At 22.3% G+C, this 24935-nt stretch overlaps 1 protein-coding gene across 1 annotated transcript in view; it reads left to right on the forward strand.

Annotated features, from left to right (window-relative positions):
- Positions 1–24935, forward strand: part of LOC143256444 (pyruvate dehydrogenase protein X component, mitochondrial-like) — a 53355-nt gene that overhangs the window by 20282 nt on the left and 8138 nt on the right. The window contains exon 7 of the mRNA XM_076513688.1: positions 23810–23885. Within this exon, the coding sequence (XP_076369803.1) occupies positions 23810–23885 (76 nt within the window). The remainder of the gene's footprint in view (positions 1–23809; positions 23886–24935) is intronic.

Here is a 24935-nt window from a genome sequence, read left to right on the forward strand (position 1 = left end):
TTGATTTTAAAACTTAGTATGGTTTGAATAGAAAACATTGATTTTAAAACTTAGTATGGTTTGAATGTTTTAAAACTTAGTATGGTTTGAATAGAAAACATTGATTTTAAAACTTAGTATGGTTTGAATAGAAAACATTGTTTTTAAAACTTAGTATGGTTTGAATAGAAAACATTGTTGTTTTTAAAACTTTGTATGGTTTGAATAGAAAACATTGATTTTAAAACTTAGTATGGTTTGAATAGAAAACATTGATTTTAAAACTTAGTATGGTTTGAATAGAAAACATTGATTTTAAAACTTAGTATGGTTTGAATAGAAAACATTGATTTTAAAACTTAGTATGGTTTGAATAGAAAACATTGATTTTAAAACTTAGTATGGTTTGAATAGAAAACATTGTTGTTTTAAAACTTAGTATGGTTTGAATAGAAAACATTGTTGTTTTAAAACTTAGTATGGTTTGAATAGAAAACATTGATTTTAAAACTTAGTATGGTTTGAATAGAAAACATTGTTGTTTTAAAACTTAGTATGGTTTGAATAGAAAACATTGATTTTAAAACTTAGTATGGTTTGAATAGAAAACATTGATTTTAAAACTTAGTATGGTTTGAATAGAAAACATTGATTTTAAAACTTAGTATGGTTTGAATAGAAAACATTGATTTTAAAACTTAGTATGGTTTGAATAGAAAACATTGATTTTAAAACTTAGTATGGTTTGAATAGAAAACATTGATTTTAAAACTTAGTATGGTTTGAATAGAAAACATTGATTTTAAAACTTAGTATGGTTTGAATAGAAAACATTGATTTTAAAACTTAGTATGGTTTGAATAGAAAACATTGATTTTAAAACTTAGTATGGTTTGAATAGAAAACATTGATTTTAAAACTTAGTATGGTTTGAATAGAAAACATTGATTTTAAAACTTAGTATGGTTTGAATAGAAAACATTGATTTTAAAACTTAGTATGGTTTGAATAGAAAACATTGATTTTAAAACTTAGTATGGTTTGAATAGAAAACATTGATTTTAAAACTTAGTATGGTTTGAATAGAAAACATTTTAAAACTTAGTATGGTTTTAAAAAATGGTTTGAATATTTTAAAACTTAGTTGTTTTTAAAACTTAGTATGGTTTGAATAGAAAACATTGATTTTAAAACTTAGTATGGTTTGAATAGAAAACATTGATTTTAAAACTTAGTATGGTTTGAATAGAAAACATTGATTTTAAAACTTAGTATGGTTTGAATAGAAAACATTGATTTTAAAACTTAGTATGGTTTGAATAGAAAACATTGATTTTAAAACTTAGTATGGTTTGAATAGAAAACATTGTTGTTTTAAAACTTAGTATGGTTTGAATAGAAAACATTGATTTTAAAACTTAGTATGGTTTGAATAGAAAACATTGATTTTAAAACTTAGTATGGTTTGAATAGAAAACATTGATTTTAAAACTTAGTATGGTTTGAATAGAAAACATTGATTTTAAAACTTAGTATGGTTTGAATAGAAAACATTGATTTTAAAACTTAGTATGGTTTGAATAGAAAACATTGATTTTAAAACTTAGTATGGTTTGAATAGAAAACATTGATTTTAAAACTTAGTATGGTTTGAATAGAAAACATTGATTTTAAAACTTAGTATGGTTTGAATAGAAAACATTGATTTTAAAACTTAGTATGGTTTGAATAGAAAACATTGATTTTAAAACTTAGTATGGTTTGAATAGAAAACATTGATTTTAAAACTTAGTATGGTTTGAATAGAAAACATTGATTTTAAAACTTAGTATGGTTTGAATAGAAAACATTGATTTTAAAACTTAGTATGGTTTGAATAGAAAACATTGATTTTAAAACTTAGTATGGTTTGAATAGAAAACATTGATTTTAAAACTTAGTATGGTTTGAATAGAAAACATTGATTTTAAAACTTAGTATGGTTTGAATAGAAAACATTGATTTTAAAACTTAGTATGGTTTGAATAGAAAACATTGATTTTAAAACTTAGTATGGTTTGAATAGAAAACATTGATTTTAAAACTTAGTATGGTTTGAATAGAAAACATTGATTTTAAAACTTAGTTGGTTTTAAAACTTAGTATGGTTTGAATAGAAAACATTGATTTTAAAACTTAGTATGGTTTGAATAGAAAACATTGATTTTAAAACTTAGTATGGTTTGAATAGAAAACATTGATTTTAAAACTTAGTATGGTTTGAATTGATTTTAAAACTTAGTATGGTTTGAATAGAAAACATTGATTTTAAAACTTAGTATGGTTTGAATAGAAAACATTGATTTTAAAACTTAGTATGGTTTGAATAGAAAACATTGATTTTAAAACTTAGTATGGTTTGAATAGAAAACATTGATTTTAAAACTTAGTATGGTTTGAATAGAAAACATTGATTTTAAAACTTAGTATGGTTTGAATAGAAAACATTGTTTTTAAAACTTAGTATGGTTTGAATAGAAAACATTGATTTTAAAACTTAGTATGGTTTGAATAGAAAACATTGATTTTAAAACTTAGTATGGTTTGAATAGAAAACATTGATTTTAAAACTTAGTATGGTTTGAATAGAAAACATTGTTGTTTTTAAAACTTAGTATGGTTTGAATAGAAAACATTGATTTTAAAACTTAGTATGGTTTGAATAGAAAACATTGATTTTAAAACTTAGTATGGTTTGAATAGAAAACATTGATTTTAAAACTTAGTATGGTTTGAATAGAAAACATTGATTTTTAAAACTTAGTATGGTTTGAATAGAAAACATTGATTTTAAAACTTAGTATGGTTTGAATAGAAAACATTGTTTTTAAAACTTAGTATGGTTTGAATAGAAAACATTGATTTTAAAACTTAGTATGGTTTGAATAGAAAACATTGATGTTTTAAAACTTAGTATGGTTTGAATAGAAAACATTGATTTTAAAACTTAGTATGGTTTGAATAGAAAACATTGATTTTAAAACTTAGTATGGTTTGAATAGAAAACATTGATTTTAAAACTTAGTATGGTTTGAATAGAAAACATTGATTTTAAAACTTAGTATGGTTTGAATAGAAAAATAGATTTTAAAACTTAGTATGGTTTGAATAGAAAACATTGATTTTAAAACTTAGTATGGTTTGAATAGAAAACATTGATTTTAAAACTTAGTATGGTTTGAATAGAAAACATTGATTTTAAAACTTAGTATGGTTTGAATAGAAAACATTGATTTTAAAACTTAGTATGGTTTGAATAGAAAACATTGATTTTAAAACTTAGTATGGTTTGAATAGAAAACATTGATTTTAAAACTTAGTATGGTTTGAATAGAAAACATTGATTTTTTTTAAACTTAGTATGGTTTGAATAGAAAACATTTATTTTAAAACTTAGTATAGTTTGAATAGAAAAGATTGATTTTAAAACTTAGTATGGTTTGAATAGAAAACATTGATTTTAAAACTTAGTATGGTTTGAATAGAAAACATTGATTTTAAAACTTAGTATGGTTTGAATAGAAAACATTGTTGTTTTAAAACTTAGTATGGTTTGAATAGAAAACATTGATTTTAAAACTTAGTATGGTTTGAATAGAAAACATTGATTTTAAAACTTAGTATGGTTTGAATAGAAAACATTGTTGTTTTAAAACTTAGTATGGTTTGAATAGAAAACATTGATTTTAAAACTTAGTATGGTTTGAATAGAAAACATTGAAAACATTTTAAAACTTAGTATGGTTTGAATAGAAAACATTGATTTTAAAACTTAGTATGGTTTGAATAGAAAACATTGATTTTAAAACTTAGTATGGTTTGAATAGAAAACATTGATTTTAAAACTTAGTATGGTTTGAATAGAAAACATTGATTTTAAAACTTAGTATGGTTTGAATAGAAAACATTGATTTTAAAACTTAGTATGGTTTGAATAGAAAACATTGATTTTAAAACTTAGTATGGTTTGAATAGAAAACATTGATTTTAAAACTTAGTATGGTTTGAATAGAAAACATTGATTTTAAAACTTAGTATGGTTTGAATAGAAAACATTGATTTTAAAACTTAGTATGGTTTGAATAGAAAACATTGTTTTAAAACTTAGTATGGTTTGAATAGAAAACATTGATTTTAAAACTTAGTATGGTTTGAATAGAAAACATTGATTTTAAAACTTAGTATGGTTTGAATAGAAAACATTGATTTTAAAACTTAGTATGGTTTGAATAGAAAACATTGATTTTAAAACTTAGTATGGTTTGAATAGAAAACATTGATTTTAAAACTTAGTATGGTTTGAATAGAAAACATTGATTTTAAAACTTAGTATGGTTTGAATAGAAAACATTGATTTTAAAACTTAGTATGGTTTGAATAGAAAACATTGATTTTAAAACTTAGTATGGTTTGAATAGAAAACATTGATTTTAAAACTTAGTATGGTTTGAATAGAAAACATTGATTTTAAAACTTAGTATGGTTTGAATAGAAAACATTGATTTTAAAACTTAGTATGGTTTGAATAGAAAACATTGATTTTAAAACTTAGTATGGTTTGAATAGAAAACATTGATTTTAAAACTTAGTATGGTTTGAATAGAAAACATTGATTTTAAAACTTAGTATGGTTTGAATAGAAAACATTGATTTTAAAACTTAGTATGGTTTGAATAGAAAACATTGATTTTAAAACTTAGTATGGTTTGAATAGAAAACATTGATTTTAAAACTTAGTATGGTTTGAATAGAAAACATTGATTTTAAAACTTAGTATGGTTTGAATAGAAAACATTGATTTTAAAACTTAGTATGGTTTGAATAGAAAACATTGATTTTAAAACTTAGTATGGTTTGAATAGAAAACATTGATTTTAAAACTTAGTATGGTTTGAATAGAAAACATTGATTTTAAAACTTAGTATGGTTTGAATAGAAAACATTGATTTTAAAACTTAGTATGGTTTGAATAGAAAACATTGATTTTAAAACTTAGTATGGTTTGAATAGAAAACATTGTTGTTTTAAAACTTAGTATGGTTTGAATAGAAAACATTGATTTTAAAACTTAGTATGGTTTGAATAGAAAACATTGATTTTAAAACTTAGTATGGTTTGAATAGAAAACATTGATTTTAAAACTTAGTATGGTTTGAATAGAAAACATTGATTTTAAAACTTAGTATGGTTTGAATAGAAAACATTGATTTTAAAACTTAGTATGGTTTGAATAGAAAACATTGATTTTAAAACTTAGTATGGTTTGAATAGAAAACATTGATTTTAAAACTTAGTATGGTTTGAATAGAAAACATTGATTTTAAAACTTAGTATGGTTTGAATAGAAAACATTGATTTTAAAACTTAGTATGGTTTGAATAGAAAACATTGATTTTAAAACTTAGTATGGTTTGAATAGAAAACATTGATTTTAAAACTTAGTATGGTTTGAATAGAAAACATTGATTTTAAAACTTAGTATGGTTTGAATAGAAAACATTGATTTTAAAACTTAGTATGGTTTGAATAGAAAACATTGATTTTAAAACTTAGTATGGTTTGAATAGAAAACATTGATTTTAAAACTTAGTATGGTTTGAATAGAAAACATTGATTTTAAAACTTAGTATGGTTTGAATAGAAAACATTGATTTTAAAACTTAGTATGGTTTGAATAGAAAACATTGAAAACATTGATTTTAAAACTTAGTATGGTTTGAATAGAAAACATTGATTTTAAAACTTAGTATGGTTTGAATAGAAAACATTGATTTTAAAACTTAGTATGGTTTGAATAGAAAACATTGATTTTAAAACTTAGTATGGTTTGAATAGAAAACATTGTTTTTAAAACTTAGTATGGTTTGAATAGAAAACATTGATTTTAAAACTTAGTATGGTTTGAATAGAAAACATTGATTTTAAAACTTAGTATGGTTTGAATAGAAAACATTGTTTTTAAAACTTAGTATGGTTTGAATAGAAAACATTGATTTTAAAACTTAGTATGGTTTGAATAGAAAACATTGTTGTTTTAAAACTTAGTATGGTTTGAATAGAAAACATTGTTGTTTTAAAACTTAGTATGGTTTGAATAGAAACACATTGATTTTAAAACTTAGTATGGTTTGAATAGAAAACATTGATTTTAAAACTTAGTATGGTTTGAATAGAAAACATTGATTTTAAAACTTAGTATGGTTTGAATAGAAAACATTGATTTTAAAACTTAGTATGGTTTGAATAGAAAACATTGATTTTAAAACTTAGTATGGTTTGAATAGAAAACATTGATTTTAAAACTTAGTATGGTTTGAATAGAAAACATTGATTTTAAAACTTAGTATGGTTTGAATAGAAAACATTGATTTTAAAACTTAGTATGGTTTGAATAGAAAACATTGATTTTAAAACTTAGTATGGTTTGAATAGAAAACATTGATTTTAAAACTTAGTATGGTTTGAATAGAAAACATTGATTTTAAAACTTAGTATGGTTTGAATAGAAAACATTGATTTTAAAACTTAGTATGGTTTGAATAGAAAACATTGATTTTAAAACTTAGTATGGTTTGAATAGAAAACATTGATTTTAAAACTTAGTATGGTTTGAATAGAAAACATTGATTTTAAAACTTAGTATGGTTTGAATAGAAAACATTGATTTTAAAACTTAGTATGGTTTGAATAGAAAACATTGATTTTAAAACTTAGTATGGTTTGAATAGAAAACATTGTTGTTTTAAAACTTAGTATGGTTTGAATAGAAAACATTGATTTTAAAACTTAGTATGGTTTGAATAGAAAACATTGATTTTAAAACTTAGTATGGTTTGAATAGAAAACATTGATTTTAAAACTTAGTATGGTTTGAATAGAAAACATTGATTTTAAAACTTAGTATGGTTTGAATAGAAAACATTGATTTTAAAACTTAGTATGGTTTGAATAGAAAACATTGATTTTAAAACTTAGTATGGTTTGAATAGAAAACATTGTTGTTTTAAAACTTAGTATGGTTTGAATAGAAAACATTGTTGTTTTAAAACTTAGTATGGTTTGAATAGAAAACATTGTTTTAAAACTTAGTATGGTTTGAATAGAAAACATTGATTTTAAAACTTAGTATGGTTTGAATAGAAAACATTGATTTTAAAACTTAGTATGGTTTGAATAGAAAACATTGATTTTAAAACTTAGTATGGTTTGAATAGAAAACATTGATTTTAAAACTTAGTATGGTTTGAATAGAAAACATTGATTTTAAAACTTAGTATGGTTTGAATAGAAAACATTGATTTTAAAACTTAGTATGGTTTGAATAGAAAACATTGATTTTAAAACTTAGTATGGTTTGAATAGAAAACATTGATTTTAAAACTTAGTATGGTTTGAATAGAAAACATTGATTTTAAAACTTAGTATGGTTTGAATAGAAAACATTGTTTTTAAAACTTAGTATGGTTTGAATAGAAAACATTGTTTTTAAAACTTAGTATGGTTTGAATAGAAAACATTGATTTTAAAACTTAGTATGGTTTGAATAGAAAACATTGATTTTAAAACTTAGTATGGTTTGAATAGAAAACTTAGTATGGTTTGAATAGAAAACATTGATTTTAAAACTTAGTATGGTTTGAATAGAAAACATTGATTTTAAAACTTAGTATGGTTTGAATAGAAAACATTGATTTTAAAACTTAGTATGGTTTGAATAGAAAACATTGATTTTAAAACTTAGTATGGTTTGAATAGAAAACATTGATTTTAAAACTTAGTATGGTTTGAATAGAAAACATTGATTTTAAAACTTAGTATGGTTTGAATAGAAAACATTGATTTTAAAACTTAGTATGGTTTGAATAGAAAACATTGATTTTAAAACTTAGTATGGTTTGAATAGAAAACATTGATTTTAAAACTTAGTATGGTTTGAATAGAAAACATTGATTTTAAAACTTAGTATGGTTTGAATAGAAAACATTGATTTTAAAACTTAGTATGGTTTGAATAGAAAACATTGTTGTTTTAAAACTTAGTATGGTTTGAATAGAAAACATTGATTTTAAAACTTAGTATGGTTTGAATAGAAAACATTGATTTTAAAACTTAGTATGGTTTGAATAGAAAACATTGATTTTAAAACTTAGTATGGTTTGAATAGAAAACATTGATTTTAAAACTTAGTATGGTTTGAATAGAAAACATTGATTTTAAAACTTAGTATGGTTTGAATAGAAAACATTGTTGTTTTTTAAAACTTAGTATGGTTTGAATAGAAAACATTGATTTTAAAACTTAGTATGGTTTGAATAGAAAACATTGATTTTAAAACTTAGTATGGTTTGAATAGAAAACATTGATTTTAAAACTTAGTATGGTTTGAATAGAAAACATTGATTTTAAAACTTAGTATGGTTTGAATAGAAAACATTGATTTTAAAACTTAGTATGGTTTGAATAGAAAACATTGATTTTAAAACTTAGTATGGTTTGAATAGAAAACATTGATTTTAAAACTTAGTATGGTTTGAATAGAAAACATTGATTTTAAAACTTAGTATGGTTTGAATAGAAAACATTGATTTTAAAACTTAGTATGGTTTGAATAGAAAACATTGATTTTAAAACTTAGTATGGTTTGAATAGAAAACATTGATTTTAAAACTTAGTATGGTTTGAATAGAAAACATTGATTTTAAAACTTAGTATGGTTTGAATAGAAAACATTGATTTTAAAACTTAGTATGGTTTGAATAGAAAACATTGATTTTAAAACTTAGTATGGTTTGAATAGAAAACATTGATTTTAAAACTTAGTATGGTTTGAATAGAAAACATTGATTTTAAAACTTAGTATGGTTTGAATAGAAAACATTGATTTTAAAACTTAGTATGGTTTGAATAGAAAACATTGATTTTAAAACTTAGTATGGTTTGAATAGAAAACATTGATTTTAAAACTTAGTATGGTTTGAATAGAAAACATTGATTTTAAAACTTAGTATGGTTTGAATAGAAAACATTGATTTTAAAACTTAGTATGGTTTGAATAGAAAACATTGATTTTAAAACTTAGTATGGTTTGAATAGAAAACATTGATTTTAAAACTTAGTATGGTTTGAATAGAAAACATTGATTTTAAAACTTAGTATGGTTTGAATAGAAAACATTGATTTTAAAACTTAGTATGGTTTGAATAGAAAACATTGATTTTAAAACTTAGTATGGTTTGAATAGAAAACATTGATTTTAAAACTTAGTATGGTTTGAATAGAAAACATTGATTTTAAAACTTAGTATGGTTTGAATAGAAAACATTGATTTTAAAACTTAGTATGGTTTGAATAGAAAACATTGATTTTAAAACTTAGTATGGTTTGAATAGAAAACATTGATTTTAAAACTTAGTATGGTTTGAATAGAAAACATTGATTTTAAAACTTAGTATGGTTTGAATAGAAAACATTGATTTTAAAACTTAGTATGGTTTGAATAGAAAACATTGATTTTAAAACTTAGTATGGTTTGAATAGAAAACATTGATTTTAAAACTTAGTATGGTTTGAATAGAAAACATTGATTTTAAAACTTAGTATGGTTTGAATAGAAAACATTGATTTTAAAACTTGTATGGTTTGAATAGAAAACATTTTTAAAACTTAGTATGGTTTGAATAGAAAACATTGATTTTAAAACTTAGTATGGTTTGAATAGAAAACATTGATTTTAAAACTTAGTATGGTTTGAATAGAAAACATTGATTTTAAAACTTAGTATGGTTTGAATAGAAAACTTAGTATGGTTTGAATAGAAAACATTGATTTTAAAACTTAGTATGGTTTGAATAGAAAACATTGATTTTAAAACTTAGTATGGTTTGAATAGAAAACATTGATTTTAAAACTTAGTATGGTTTGAATAGAAAACATTGATTTTAAAACTTAGTATGGTTTGAATAGAAAACATTTTAAAACTTAGTATGGTTTGAATAGAAAACATTGATTTTAAAACTTAGTATGGTTTGAATAGAAAACATTGATTTTAAAACTTAGTATGGTTTGAATAGAAAACATTGATTTTAAAACTTAGTATGGTTTGAATAGAAAACATTGATTTTAAAACTTAGTATGGTTTGAATAGAAAACATTGTTTTAAAACTTAGTATGGTTTGAATAGAAAACATTGATTTTAAAACTTAGTATGGTTTGAATAGAAAACATTGATTTTAAAACTTAGTATGGTTTGAATAGAAAACATTGATTTTAAAACTTAGTATGGTTTGAATAGAAAACATTGATTTTAAAACTTAGTATGGTTTGAATAGAAAACATTGATTTTAAAACTTAGTATGGTTTGAATAGAAAACATTGATTTTAAAACTTAGTATGGTTTGAATAGAAAACATTGATTTTAAAACTTAGTATGGTTTGAATAGAAAACATTGATTTTAAAACTTAGTATGGTTTGAATAGAAAACATTGATTTTAAAACTTAGTATGGTTTGAATAGAAAACATTGATTTTAAAACTTAGTATGGTTTGAATAGAAAACATTGATTTTAAAACTTAGTATGGTTTGAATAGAAAACATTGATTTTAAAACTTAGTATGGTTTGAATAGAAAACATTGATTTTAAAACTTAGTATGGTTTGAATAGAAAACATTGATTTTAAAACTTAGTATGGTTTGAATAGAAAACATTGATTTTAAAACTTAGTATGGTTTGAATAGAAAACATTGATTTTAAAACTTAGTATGGTTTGAATAGAAAACATTGATTTTAAAACTTAGTATGGTTTGAATAGAAAACATTGATTTTAAAACTTAGTATGGTTTGAATAGAAAACATTGATTTTAAAACTTAGTATGGTTTGAATAGAAAACATTGATTTTAAAACTTAGTATGGTTTGAATAGAAAACATTGATTTTAAAACTTAGTATGGTTTGAATAGAAAACATTGATTTTAAAACTTAGTATGGTTTGAATAGAAAACATTGATTTTAAAACTTAGTATGGTTTGAATAGAAAACATTGATTTTAAAACTTAGTATGGTTTGAATAGAAAACATTGATTTTAAAACTTAGTATGGTTTGAATAGAAAACATTGATTTTAAAACTTAGTATGGTTGGTTTGATTTTAGAAAACATGGTTTGAATAGAAAACATTGATTTTAAAACTTAGTATGGTTTGAATAGAAAACATTGATTTTAAAACTTAGTATGGTTTGAATAGAAAACATTGATTTTAAAACTTAGTATGGTTTTAAAACTTAGTATGGTTTGAATAGAAAACATTGATTTTAAAACTTAGTATGGTTTGAATAGAAAACATTGATGGTTTTAAAACTTAGTATGGTTTGAATAGAAAACATTGATTTTAAAACTTAGTATGGTTTGAATAGAAAACATTGATTTTAAAACTTAGTATGGTTTGAATGATTTTAAAACTTAGTATGGTTTGAATAGAAAACATTGATTTTAAAACTTGTATGGTTTTAAAACTTAGTATGGTTTGAATAGAAAATTTTAAAACTTAGTATGGTTTGAATAGAAAACATTGATTTTAAAACTTAGTATGGTTTGAATAGAAAACATTGATTTTAAAACTTAGTATGGTTTGAATAGAAAACATTGATTTTAAAACTTAGTATGGTTTGAATAGAAAACATTGATTTTAAAACTTAGTATGGTTTGAATAGAAAACATTGATTTTAAAACTTAGTATGGTTTGAATAGAAAACATTGAATAGAAAACATTGTTTTAAAACTTAGTATGGTTTGAATATTGATTTTAAAACTTGGTTTGAATAGAAAACATTGATTTTAAAACTTAGTATGGTTTGAATAGAAAACATTGATTTTAAAACTTAGTATGGTTTGAATAGAAAACATTGATTTTAAAACTTAGTATGGTTTGAATAGAAAACATTGATTTTAAAACTTAGTATGGTTTGAATAGAAAACATTGATTTTAAAACTTAGTATGGTTTGAATAGAAAACATTGATTTTAAAACTTAGTATGGTTTGAATAGAAAACATTGATTTTAAAACTTAGTATGGTTTGAATAGAAAACATTGATTTTAAAACTTAGTATGGTTTGAATAGAAAACTTAGTTGATTTAGAAAACATTGATTTTAAAACTTAGTATGGTTTGAATAGAAAACATTGATTTTAAAACTTAGTATGGTTTGAATAGAAAACATTGATTTTAAAACTTAGTATGGTTTGAATAGAAAACATTGATTTTAAAACTTAGTATGGTTTGAATAGAAAACATTGATTTTAAAACTTAGTATGGTTTGAATAGAAAACATTGATTTTAAAACTTAGTATGGTTTGAATAGAAAACATTGATTTTAAAACTTAGTATGGTTTGAATAGAAAACATTGATTTTAAAACTTAGTATGGTTTGAATAGAAAACATTGATTTTAAAACTTAGTATGGTTTGAATAGAAAACATTGATTTTAAAACTTAGTATGGTTTGAATAGAAAACATTGATTTTAAAACTTAGTATGGTTTGAATAGAAAACATTGATTTTAAAACTTAGTATGGTTTGAATAGAAAACATTGATTTTAAAACTTAGTATGGTTTGAATAGAAAACATTGATTTTAAAACTTAGTATGGTTTGAATAGAAAACATTGATTTTAAAACTTAGTATGGTTTGAATAGAAAACATTGATTTTAAAACTTAGTATGGTTTGAATAGAAAACATTGATTTTAAAACTTAGTATGGTTTGAATAGAAAACATTGTTGTTTTAAAACTTAGTATGGTTTGAATAGAAAACATTGATTTTAAAACTTAGTATGGTTTGAATAGAAAACATTGATTTTAAAACTTAGTATGGTTTGAATAGAAAACATTGTTGTTTTAAAACTTAGTATGGTTTGAATAGAAAACATGGTTTGAATAGAAAACATTGATTTTAAAACTTAGTATGGTTTGAATAGAAAACATTGATTTTAAAACTTAGTATGGTTTGAATAGAAAACATTGATTTTAAAACTTAGTATGGTTTGAATAGAAAACATTGATTTTAAAACTTAGTATGGTTTGAATATTGATTTTAAAACTTAGTATGGTTTGAATAGAAAACATTGATTTTAAAACTTAGTATGGTTTGAATAGAAAACATTGATTTTAAAACTTAGTATGGTTTGAATAGAAAACATTGATTTTAAAACTTAGTATGGTTTGAATAGAAAACATTGATTTTAAAACTTAGTATGGTTTGAATAGAAAACATTGATTTTAAAACTTAGTATGGTTTGAATAGAAAACATTGATTTTAAAACTTAGTATGGTTTGAATAGAAAACATTGATTTTAAAACTTAGTATGGTTTGAATAGAAAACATTGATTTTAAAACTTAGTATGGTTTGAATAGAAAACATTGATTTTAAAACTTAGTATGGTTTGAATAGAAAACATTGATTTTAAAACTTAGTATGGTTTGAATAGAAAACATTGATTTTAAAACTTAGTATGGTTTGAATAGAAAACATTGATTTTAAAACTTAGTATGGTTTGAATAGAAAACATTGTATGGTTTTAAAACTTAGTATGGTTTGAATAGAAAACATTGATTTTAAAACTTAGTATGGTTTGAATAGAAAACATTGATTTTAAAACTTAGTATGGTTTGAATAGAAAACATTGATTTTAAAACTTAGTATGGTTTGAATAGAAAACATTGATTTTAAAACTTAGTATGGTTTGAATAGAAAACATTGTTGTTTTAAAACTTAGTATGGTTTGAATAGAAAACATTGATTTTAAAACTTAGTATGGTTTGAATAGAAAACATTGATTTTAAAACTTAGTATGGTTTGAATAGAAAACATTGATTTTAAAACTTAGTATGGTTTGAATAGAAAACATTGATTTTAAAACTTAGTATGGTTTGAATAGAAAACATTGATTTTAAAACTTAGTATGGTTTGAATAGAAAACATTGATTTTAAAACTTAGTATGGTTTGAATAGAAAACATTGATTTTAAAACTTAGTATGGTTTGAATAGAAAACATTGATTTTAAAACTTAGTATGGTTTGAATAGAAAACATTGATTTTAAAACTTAGTATGGTTTGAATAGAAAACATTGATTTTAAAACTTAGTATGGTTTGAATAGAAAACATTGATTTTAAAACTTAGTATGGTTTGAATAGAAAACAGTATGGTTTTGAAAACATTGATTTTAAAACTTAGTATGGTTTGAATAGAAAACATTGATTTTAAAACTTAGTATGGTTTGAATAGAAAACATTGATTTTAAAACTTAGTATGGTTTGAATAGAAAACATTGTTGTTTTAAAACTTAGTATGGTTTGAATAGAAAACATTGATTTTAAAACTTAGTATGGTTTGAATAGAAAACATTGATTTTAAAACTTAGTATGGTTTGAATAGAAAACATTGATTTTAAAACTTAGTATGGTTTGAATAGAAAACATTAAAACTTAGTATGGTTTGAATTTAAAACTTAGTATGGTTTGAATAGAAAACATTGATTTTAAAACTTAGTATGGTTTGAATAGAAAACATTGATTTTAAAACTTAGTATGGTTTGAATAGAAAACATTGATTTTAAAACTTAGTATGGTTTGAATAGAAAACATTGATTTTAAAACTTAGTATGGTTTGAATAGAAAACATTGATTTTAAAACTTAGTATGGTTTGAATAGAAAACATTGATTTTAAAACTTAGTATGGTTTGAATAGAAAACATTGATTTTAAAACTTAGTATGGTTTGAATAGAAAACATTGATTTTAAAACTTAGTATGGTTTGAATAGAAAACATTGTTGTTTTAAAACTTAGTATGGTTTGAATAGAAAACATTGATTTTAAAACTTAGTATGGTTTGAATAGAAAACATTGATTTTAAAACTTAGTATGGTTTGAATAGAAAACATTGATTTTAAAACTTAGTATGGTTTGAATAGAAAACTTAGTATGGTTTTGAAAACATTGATTTTAAAACTTAGTATGGTTTGAATAGAAAACATTGATTTTAAAACTTAGTATGGTTTGAATAGAAAACATTGATTTTAAAACTTAGTATGGTTTGAATAGAAAACATTGATTTTAAAACTTAGTATGGTTTGAATAGAAAACATTGATTTTAAAACTTAGTATGGTTTGAATAGAAAACATTGATTTTAAAACTTAGTATGGTTTGAATAGAAAACATTGATGTTTTTAAAACTTAGTATGGTTTGAATAGAAAACATTTGATTTTAAAACTTAGTATGGTTTGAATAGAAAACATTGTTTTAAAACTTAGTATGGTTTGAATAGAAAACATTGATTTTAAAACTTAGTATGGTTTGAATAGAAAACATTGATTTTAAAACTTAGTATGGTTTGAATAGAAAACATTGATTTTAAAACTTAGTATGGTTTGAATAGAAAACATTGATTTTAAAACTTAGTATGGTTTGAATAGAAAACATTGATTTTAAAACTTAGTATGGTTTGAATAGAAAACATTGATTTTAAAACTTAGTATGGTTTGAATAGAAAACATTGATTTTAAAACTTAGTATGGTTTGAATAGAAAACATTGATTTTAAAACTTAGTATGGTTTGAATAGAAAACATTGATTTTAAAACTTAGTATGGTTTGAATAGAAAACATTGATTTTAAAACTTAGTATGGTTTGAATAGAAAACATTGATTTTAAAACTTAGTATGGTTTGAATAGAAAACATTGATTTTAAAACTTAGTATGGTTTGAATAGAAAACATTGATTTTAAAACTTAGTATGGTTTGAATAGAAAACATTGATTTTAAAACTTAGTATGGTTTGAATAGAAAACATTGATTTTAAAACTTAGTATGGTTTGAATAGAAAACATTGATTTTAAAACTTAGTATGGTTTGAATAGAAAACATTGATTTTAAAACTTAGTATGGTTTGAATAGAAAACAGTTTTAAAACTTAGTATGGTTTGAATAGAAAACATTGTTGTTTTAAAACTTAGTATGGTTTTAAAACTTAGTATGGTTTGAATAGAAAACATTGATTTTAAAACTTAGTATGGTTTGAATAGAAAACATTGATTTTAAAACTTAGTATGGTTTGAATAGAAAACATTGATTTTAAAACTTAGTATGGTTTGAATAGAAAACATTGATTTTAAAACTTAGTATGGTTTGAATAGAAAACATTGATTTTAAAACTTAGTATGGTTTGAATAGAAAACATTGATTTTAAAACTTAGTATGGTTTGAATAGAAAACATTGATTTTAAAACTTAGTATGGTTTGAATAGAAAACATTGATTTTAAAACTTAGTATGGTTTGAATAGAAAACATTGATTTTAAAACTTAGTATGGTTTGAATAGAAAACATTGATTTTAAAACTTAGTATGGTTTGAATAGAAAACATTGATTTTAAAACTTAGTATGGTTTGAATAGAAAACATTGATTTTAAAACTTAGTATGGTTTGAATAGAAAACATTGATTTTAAAACTTAGTATGGTTTGAATAGAAAACATTGAATAGAAAACATTGATTTTAAAACTTAGTATGGTTTGAATAGAAAACATTGATTTTAAAACTTAGTATGGTTTGAATAGAAAACATTGATTTTAAAACTTAGTATGGTTTGAATAGAAAACATTGATTTTAAAACTTAGTATGGTTTGAATAGAAAACATTGATTTTAAAACTTAGTATGGTTTGAATAGAAAACATTGATTTTAAAACTTAGTATGGTTTGAATAGAAAACATTGATTTTAAAACTTAGTATGGTTTGAATAGAAAACTTAGTTGTTTTAGAAAACATTGATTTTAAAACTTAGTATGGTTTGAATAGAAAACATTGATTTTAAAACTTAGTATGGTTTGAATAGAAAACATTGAATAGAAAACATTTTAAAACTTAGTATGGTTTGAATAGAAAACATTGATTTTAAAACTTAGTATGGTTTGAATAGATTTTAAAACTTAGTATGGTTTTGAAAACATTGATTTTAAAACTTAGTATGGTTTGAATAGAAAACATTGTATGGTTTTAAAACTTAGTATGGTTTGAATAGAAAACATTGATTTTAAAACTTAGTATGGTTTGAATAGAAAACATTGATTTTAAAACTTAGTATGGTTTGAATAGAAAACATTGATTTTAAAACTTAGTATGGTTTGAATAGAAAACATTGATTTTAAAACTTAGTATGGTTTGAATAGAAAACATTGATTTTAAAACTTAGTATGGTTTGAATAGAAAACATTGTTGTTTTAAAACTTAGTATGGTTTGAATAGAAAACATTGATTTTAAAACTTAGTATGGTTTGAATAGAAAACATTGTTGTTTTAAAACTTAGTATGGTTTGAATAGAAAACATTGATTTTAAAACTTAGTATGGTTTGAATAGAAAACATTGTTGTTTTAAAACTTAGTATGGTTTGAATAGAAAACATTGATTTTAAAACTTGTATGGTTTTAAAACTTAGTATGGTTTGAATAGAAAACATTGATTTTAAAACTTAGTATGGTTTGAATAGAAAACATTGATTTTAAAACTTAGTATGGTTTGAATAGAAAACATTGTTTGAATAGAAAACACTTAGTATGGTTTGAATAGAAAACATTGATTTTAAAACTTAGTATGGTTTGAATAGAAAACATTGATTTTAAAACTTAGTATGGTTTGAATAGAAAACATTGATTTTAAAACTTAGTATGGTTTGAATAGAAAACATTGATTTTAAAACTTAGTATGGTTTGAATAGAAAACATTGATTTTAAAACTTAGTATGGTTTGAATAGAAAACATTGATTTTAAAACTTAGTATGGTTTGAATAGAAAACATTGATTTTAAAACTTGATGGTTTTAAAACTTAGTATGGTTTGAATAGAAAACATTGATTTTAAAACTTAGTATGGTTTGAATAGAAAACATTGATTTTAAAACTTAGTATGGTTTGAATAGAAAACATTGATTTTAAAACTTAGTATGGTTTGAATAGTTGTTTTAAAACTTAGTATGGTTTGAATAGAAAACATTGATTTTAAAACTTAGTATGGTTTGAATAGAAAACATTGATTTTAAAACTTAGTATGGTTTGAATAGAAAACATTGTTGTTTTTAAAACTTAGTATGGTTTGAATAGAAAACATTGTTGAATAGAAAACATTTTTAAAACTTAGTATGGTTTGAATAGAAAACATTGATTTTAAAACTTAGTATGGTTTGAATAGAAAACATTGTTTTTAAAACTTAGTATGGTTTGAATAGAAAACATTGATTTTAAAACTTAGTATGGTTTGAATAGAAAACATTGATTTTAAAACTTAGTATGGTTTGAATAGAAAACATTGATTTTAAAACTTAGTATGGTTTGAATAGAAAACATTGATTTTAAAACTTAGTATGGTTTGAATAGAAAACATTGATTTTAAAACTTAGTATGGTTTGAATAGAAAACATTGATTTTAAAACTTAGTATGGTTTGAATAGAAAACATTGATTTTAAAACTTAGTATGGTTTGAATAGAAAACATTGATTTTAAAACTTAGTATGGTTTGAATAGAAAACATTGTTGTTTTAAAACTTAGTATGGTTTGAATAGAAAACATTGTTGTTTTTAAAACTTAGTATGGTTTGAATAGAAAACATTGATTTTAAAACTTAGTATGGTTTGAATAGAAAACATTGTTGTTTTTAAAACTTAGTATGGTTTGAATAGAAAACATTGATTTTAAAACTTAGTATGGTTTGAATAGAAAACATTGTTGTTTTAAAACTTAGTATGGTTTGAATAGAAAACATTGATTTTAAAACTTAGTATGGTTTGAATAGAAAACATTGATTTTAAAACTTAGTATGGTTTGAATAGAAAACATTGATTTTAAAACTTAGTATGGTTTGAATAGAAAACATTGTTGTTTTAAAACTTAGTATGGTTTGAATAGAAAACATTGATTTTAAAACTTAGTATGGTTTGAATAGAAAACATTGATTTTAAAACTTAGTATGGTTTGAATAGAAAACATTGTTGTTTTAAAACTTAGTATGGTTTGAATAGAAAACATTGTTGTTTTAAAACTTAGTATGGTTTGAATAGAAAACATTGATTTTAAAACTTAGTATGGTTTGAATAGAAAACATTGATTTTAAAACTTAGTATGGTTTGAATAGAAAACATTGTTGTTTTAAAACTTAGTATGGTTTGAATAGAAAACATTGATTTTAAAACTTAGTATGGTTTGAATAGAAAACATTGATTTTAAAACTTAGTATGGTTTGAATAGAAAACATTGATTTTAAAACTTAGTATGGTTTGAATAGAAAACATTGATTTTAAAACTTAGTATGGTTTGAATAGAAAACATTGATTTTAAAACTTAGTATGGTTTGAATAGAAAACATTGATTTTAAAACTTAGTATGGTTTGAATAGAAAACATTGATTTTAAAACTTAGTATGGTTTGAATAGAAAACATTGTTTTAAAACTTAGTATGGTTTTTAGAAAACTTAGTATGGTTTGAATAGAAAACATTGATTTTAAAACTTAGTATGGTTTGAATAGAAAACATTGATTTTAAAACTTAGTATGGTTTGAATAGAAAACATTGATTTTAAAACTTAGTATGGTTTGAATAGAAAACATTGATTTTAAAACTTAGTATGGTTTGAATAGAAAACATTGATTTTAAAACTTAGTATGGTTTGAATAGAAAACATTGTTTTTAAAACTTAGTATGGTTTGAATAGAAAACATTGATTTTAAAACTTAGTATGGTTTGAATAGAAAACATTGATTTTAAAACTTAGTATGGTTTGAATAGAAAACATTGATTTTAAAACTTAGTATGGTTTGAATAGAAAACATTGATTTTAAAACTTAGTATGGTTTGAATAGAAAACATTGATTTTAAAACTTAGTATGGTTTGAATAGAAAACATTGTTGTTTTAAAACTTAGTATGGTTTGAATAGAAAACATTGATTTTAAAACTTAGTATGGTTTGAATAGAAAACATTGATTTTAAAACTTAGTATGGTTTGAATAGAAAACATTGATTTTAAAACTTAGTATGGTTTGAATAGAAAACATTGTTGTTTTTAAAACTTAGTATGGTTTGAATAGAAAACATTGATTTTAAAACTTAGTATGGTTTGAATAGAAAACATTGATTTTAAAACTTAGTATGGTTTGAATAGAAAACATTGATTTTAAAACTTAGTATGGTTTGAATAGAAAACATTGTTGTTTTAAAACTTAGTATGGTTTGAATAGAAAACATTGATTTTAAAACTTAGTATGGTTTGAATAGAAAACATTGATTTTAAAACTTAGTATGATTTTAAAACTTAGTATGGTTTGAATAGAAAACATTGTTGTTTTAAAACTTAGTATGGTTTGAATAGAAAACATTGATTTTAAAACTTAGTATGGTTTGAATAGAAAACATTGATTTTAAAACTTAGTATGGTTTGAATAGAAAACATTGATTTTAAAACTTAGTATGGTTTGAATAGAAAACATTGTTGATTTTAAAACTTAGTATGGTTTGAATAGAAAACATTGATTTTAAAACTTAGTATGGTTTGAATAGAAAACATTGATTTTAAAACTTAGTATGGTTTGAATAGAAAACATTGATTTTAAAACTTAGTATGGTTTGAATAGAAAACATTGATTTTAAAACTTAGTATGGTTTGAATAGAAAACATTGATTTTAAAACTTAGTATGGTTTGAATAGAAAACATTGATTTTAAAACTTAGTATGGTTTGAATAGAAAACATTGATTTTAAAACTTAGTATGGTTTGAATAGAAAACATTGATTTTAAAACTTAGTATGGTTTGAATAGAAAACATTGATTTTAAAACTTAGTATGGTTTGAATAGTATGGTTTGAATAGAAAACATTGTTTTAAAACTTAGTATGGTTGAATAGAATAGTTGATTTTAAAACTTAGTATGGTTTGAATAGAAAACATTGATTTTAAAACTTAGTATGGTTTGAATAGAAAACATTGTTGTTTTAAAACTTAGTATGGTTTGAATAGAAAACATTGTTTTAAAACTTAGTATGGTTTGAATAGAAAACATTGATTTTAAAACTTAGTATGGTTTGAATAGAAAACATTGATTTTAAAACTTAGTATGGTTTGAATAGAAAACATTGATTTTAAAACTTAGTATGGTTTGAATAGAAAACATTGTTTTTAAAACTTAGTATGGTTTGAATAGAAAACATTGTTTTTAAAACTTAGTATGGTTTGAATAGAAAACATTGATTTTAAAACTTAGTATGGTTTGAATAGAAAACATTGATTTTAAAACTTAGTATGGTTTGAATAGAAAACTTAGTATGGTTTGAATAGAAAACATTGTTGTTTTAAAACTTAGTATGGTTTGAATAGAAAACATTGTTGTTTTAAAACTTAGTATGGTTTGAATAGAAAACATTGATTTTAAAACTTAGTATGGTTTGAATAGAAAACATTGATTTTAAAACTTAGTATGGTTTGAATAGAAAACATTGTTGTTTTAAAACTTAGTATGGTTTGAATAGAAAACATTGATTTTAAAACTTAGTATGGTTTGAATAGAAAACATTGATTTTAAAACTTAGTATGGTTTGAATAGAAAACATTGATTTTAAAACTTAGTATGGTTTGAATAGAAAACATTGTTGTTTTAAAACTTAGTATGGTTTGAATAGAAAACATTGATTTTAAAACTTAGTATGGTTTGAATAGAAAACATTGATTTTAAAACTTAGTATGGTTTGAATAGAAAACATTGTTGTTTTTAAAACTTAGTATGGTTTGAATAGAAAACATTGATTTTAAAACTTAGTATGGTTTGAATAGAAAACATTGATTTTAAAACTTAGTATGGTTTGAATAGAAAACATTGATTTTAAAACTTAGTATGGTTTGAATAGAAAACATTGATTTTAAAACTTAGTATGGTTTGAATAGAAAACATTGATTTTAAAACTTAGTATGGTTTGAATAGAAAACATTGATTTTAAAACTTAGTATGGTTTGAATAGAAAACATTGTTGTTTTTAAAACTTAGTATGGTTTGAATAGAAAACATTGATTTTAAAACTTAGTATGGTTTGAATAGAAAACATTGATTTTAAAACTTAGTATGGTTTTAAAACTTAGTATGGTTTGAATAGAAAACATTGATTTTAAAACTTAGTATGGTTTGAATAGAAAACATTGTTGTTTTTAAAACTTAGTATGGTTTGAATAGAAAACGTTGTTGTTTTTAAAACTTAGTATGGTTTGAATAGAAAACATTGATTTTAAAACTTAGTATGGTTTGAATAGAAAACATTGTTGTTTTTAAAACTTAGTATGGTTTGAATAAAAAACATTGATTTTAAAACTTAGTATAGTTTGAATAGAAAACATTGATTTTAAAACTTAGTATGGTTTGAATAGAAAACATTGTTGTTTTTAAAACTTAGTATGGTTTGAATAGAAAACATTGTTGTTTTTAAAACTTAGTATGGTTTGAATAGAAAACATTGATTTTAAAACTTAGTATAGTTTGAATAGAAAACATTGATTTTAAAACTTAGTATGGTTTGAATAGAAAACATTGTTGTTTTTAAAACTTAGTATGGTTTGAATAGAAAACATTGTTGTTTTTAAAACTTAGTATGGTTTGAATAGAAAACATTGATTTTAAAACTTAGTATAGTTTGAATAGAAAAGATTGATTTTAAAACTTAGTATGGTTTGAATAGAAAACATTGTTGTTTTTAAAACTTAGTATGGTTTGAATAGAAAACATTGATTTTAAAACTTAGTATAGTTTGAATAGAAAACATTGATTTTAAAACTTAGTATGGTTTGAATAGAAAACATTGTTGTTTTTAAAACTTAGTATGGTTTGAATAGAAAACATTGTTGTTTTTAAAACTTAGTATGGTTTGAATAGAAAACATTGATTTTAAAACTTAGTTTGGTTTGAATAGAAAACATTGATTTTAAAACTTAGTTTGGTTTGAATAGAAAACATTGTTGTTTTTAAAACTTAGTATGGTTTGAATAGAAAACATTGATTTTAAAACTTAGTATGGTTTGAATAGAAAACATTGATTTTAAAACTTAGTATAGTTTGAATAGAAAACATTGATTTTAAAACTTAGTATGGTTTGAATAGAAAACATTGATTTTAAAACTTAGTGTGGTTTGAATAGAAAACATTGATTTTAAAACTTAGTATAGTTTGAATAGAAAACATTGATTTTAAAACTTAGTATGGTTTGAATAGAAAACATTGTTGTTTTTAAAACTTAGTATGGTTTGAATAGAAAACATTGATTTTAAAACTTAGTTTGGTTTGAATAGAAAACATTGATTTTAAAACTTAGTTTGGTTTGAATAGAAAACATTGTTGTTTTTAAAACTTAGTATGGTTTGAATAGAAAACATTGATTTTAAAACTTAGTATGGTTTGAATAGAAAACATTGATTTTAAAACTTAGTATAGTTTGAATAGAAAACATTGATTTTAAAACTTAGTATGGTTTGAATAGAAAACATTGATTTTAAAACTTAGTGTGGTTTGAATAGAAAACATTGATTTTAAAACTTAGTATGGTTTGAATAGAAAACATTGATTTTAAAACTTAGTATGATTTGAATAGAAAACATTGTTGTTTTTAAAACTTAGTATGGTTTGAATAGAAAACATTTGTGTCTAAAATGTGAAATTAATGTATAACTGACTGGTGTGTAATTATTTAAAAACTTAATGTGACTTTTATTCCAGAAAACAATTCCTCACTCTTACATGAATATCGATTGTTATGTAGGAAAACTGAATGAAATTTGCAAGAAATTCGAAGGTGAGTATTTGAAACAAGAGTTATTTTGAGAACCACACTAAGGTGTATCGGTTATTAAACAGTTCCTATACAGAGTAAGTGAGTGATGGATTTGGATGCACATTTATACAGGACAAATTTTTTGGTCTGTTTAATAAAATTATGGAAAAAGATATACTATGTTAGAGATGTTTTCTTCAATGAAAACAAAATTTTTTATTTATCTTGTATTTAAAGTAACGTCTATTAATCTCAAACCAAAACACTGCTTTACTATTGGATTGTTTGAAAAATAATGGTGGATATTAAATTTTAACTTTAATAAGAAATTAAAAAATTAAAAGCAGCTTTATTAATTAAAAAGGATCCAGTGAATCTAAACAATAAGAAACAAGATTATTTTTGCCATGACAATAAAATTCTGAAGTCCTAGGACTAAAAAATTCTTTAAAGCCATTTTTTGCTGTTACTGTGTTCTTAAAACTTTTGTCCTGTAAACAGTTGTCTAAATGCTTCAAAAAGTAGAAGTGAGCAGGCAACAGGTTTTGGGAGTAAGGAGGATAAGGCATATTTCATAGCCCAATTCGTTGAGCTTCTGGAGGGTCATTTGAGCAACATGTGGCTGACCATTGTCATGAAGCAAGATTGGTCCTCTTCGATTGACTAATGCTGATAGTTTCTCATGCAGCATTCTATGCATTTCTTCTAGTGTTCTACAGTAAACCTTTGCAGTGATGTTCTGGCTCTGGTTTAGCAAGCTGTGATAGATAATAATGGCCACAGACCACCATACAGTGACCATAATCTTCTGTTGGTACAACTTTGGCTTTGGAAAATGTTTTGGAGCCTTGTCATGATTGAGCCATTGTGCAGACCACTTTCTGTTGTTGTAAAAGATCCACTTTTAGTCACAAGTGACAATTCGATTAAGAATGGGTCATTTCTGTTGCACAAAATCAGCATAGAATACAGTTCAAGAATGGCACTTATTCCAGTTTTTACTGAGTTCATGTGGATCTCACTTATCGCACTTATGAACTTTACCAATTTGCTCAAGACGGTTTGAAATTG

Source organism: Tachypleus tridentatus, chromosome 7, assembly GCF_004210375.1.
Source record: "Tachypleus tridentatus isolate NWPU-2018 chromosome 7, ASM421037v1, whole genome shotgun sequence".
In the NCBI taxonomy this organism is placed as follows: Eukaryota; Metazoa; Arthropoda; class Merostomata; order Xiphosura; family Limulidae; genus Tachypleus; species Tachypleus tridentatus.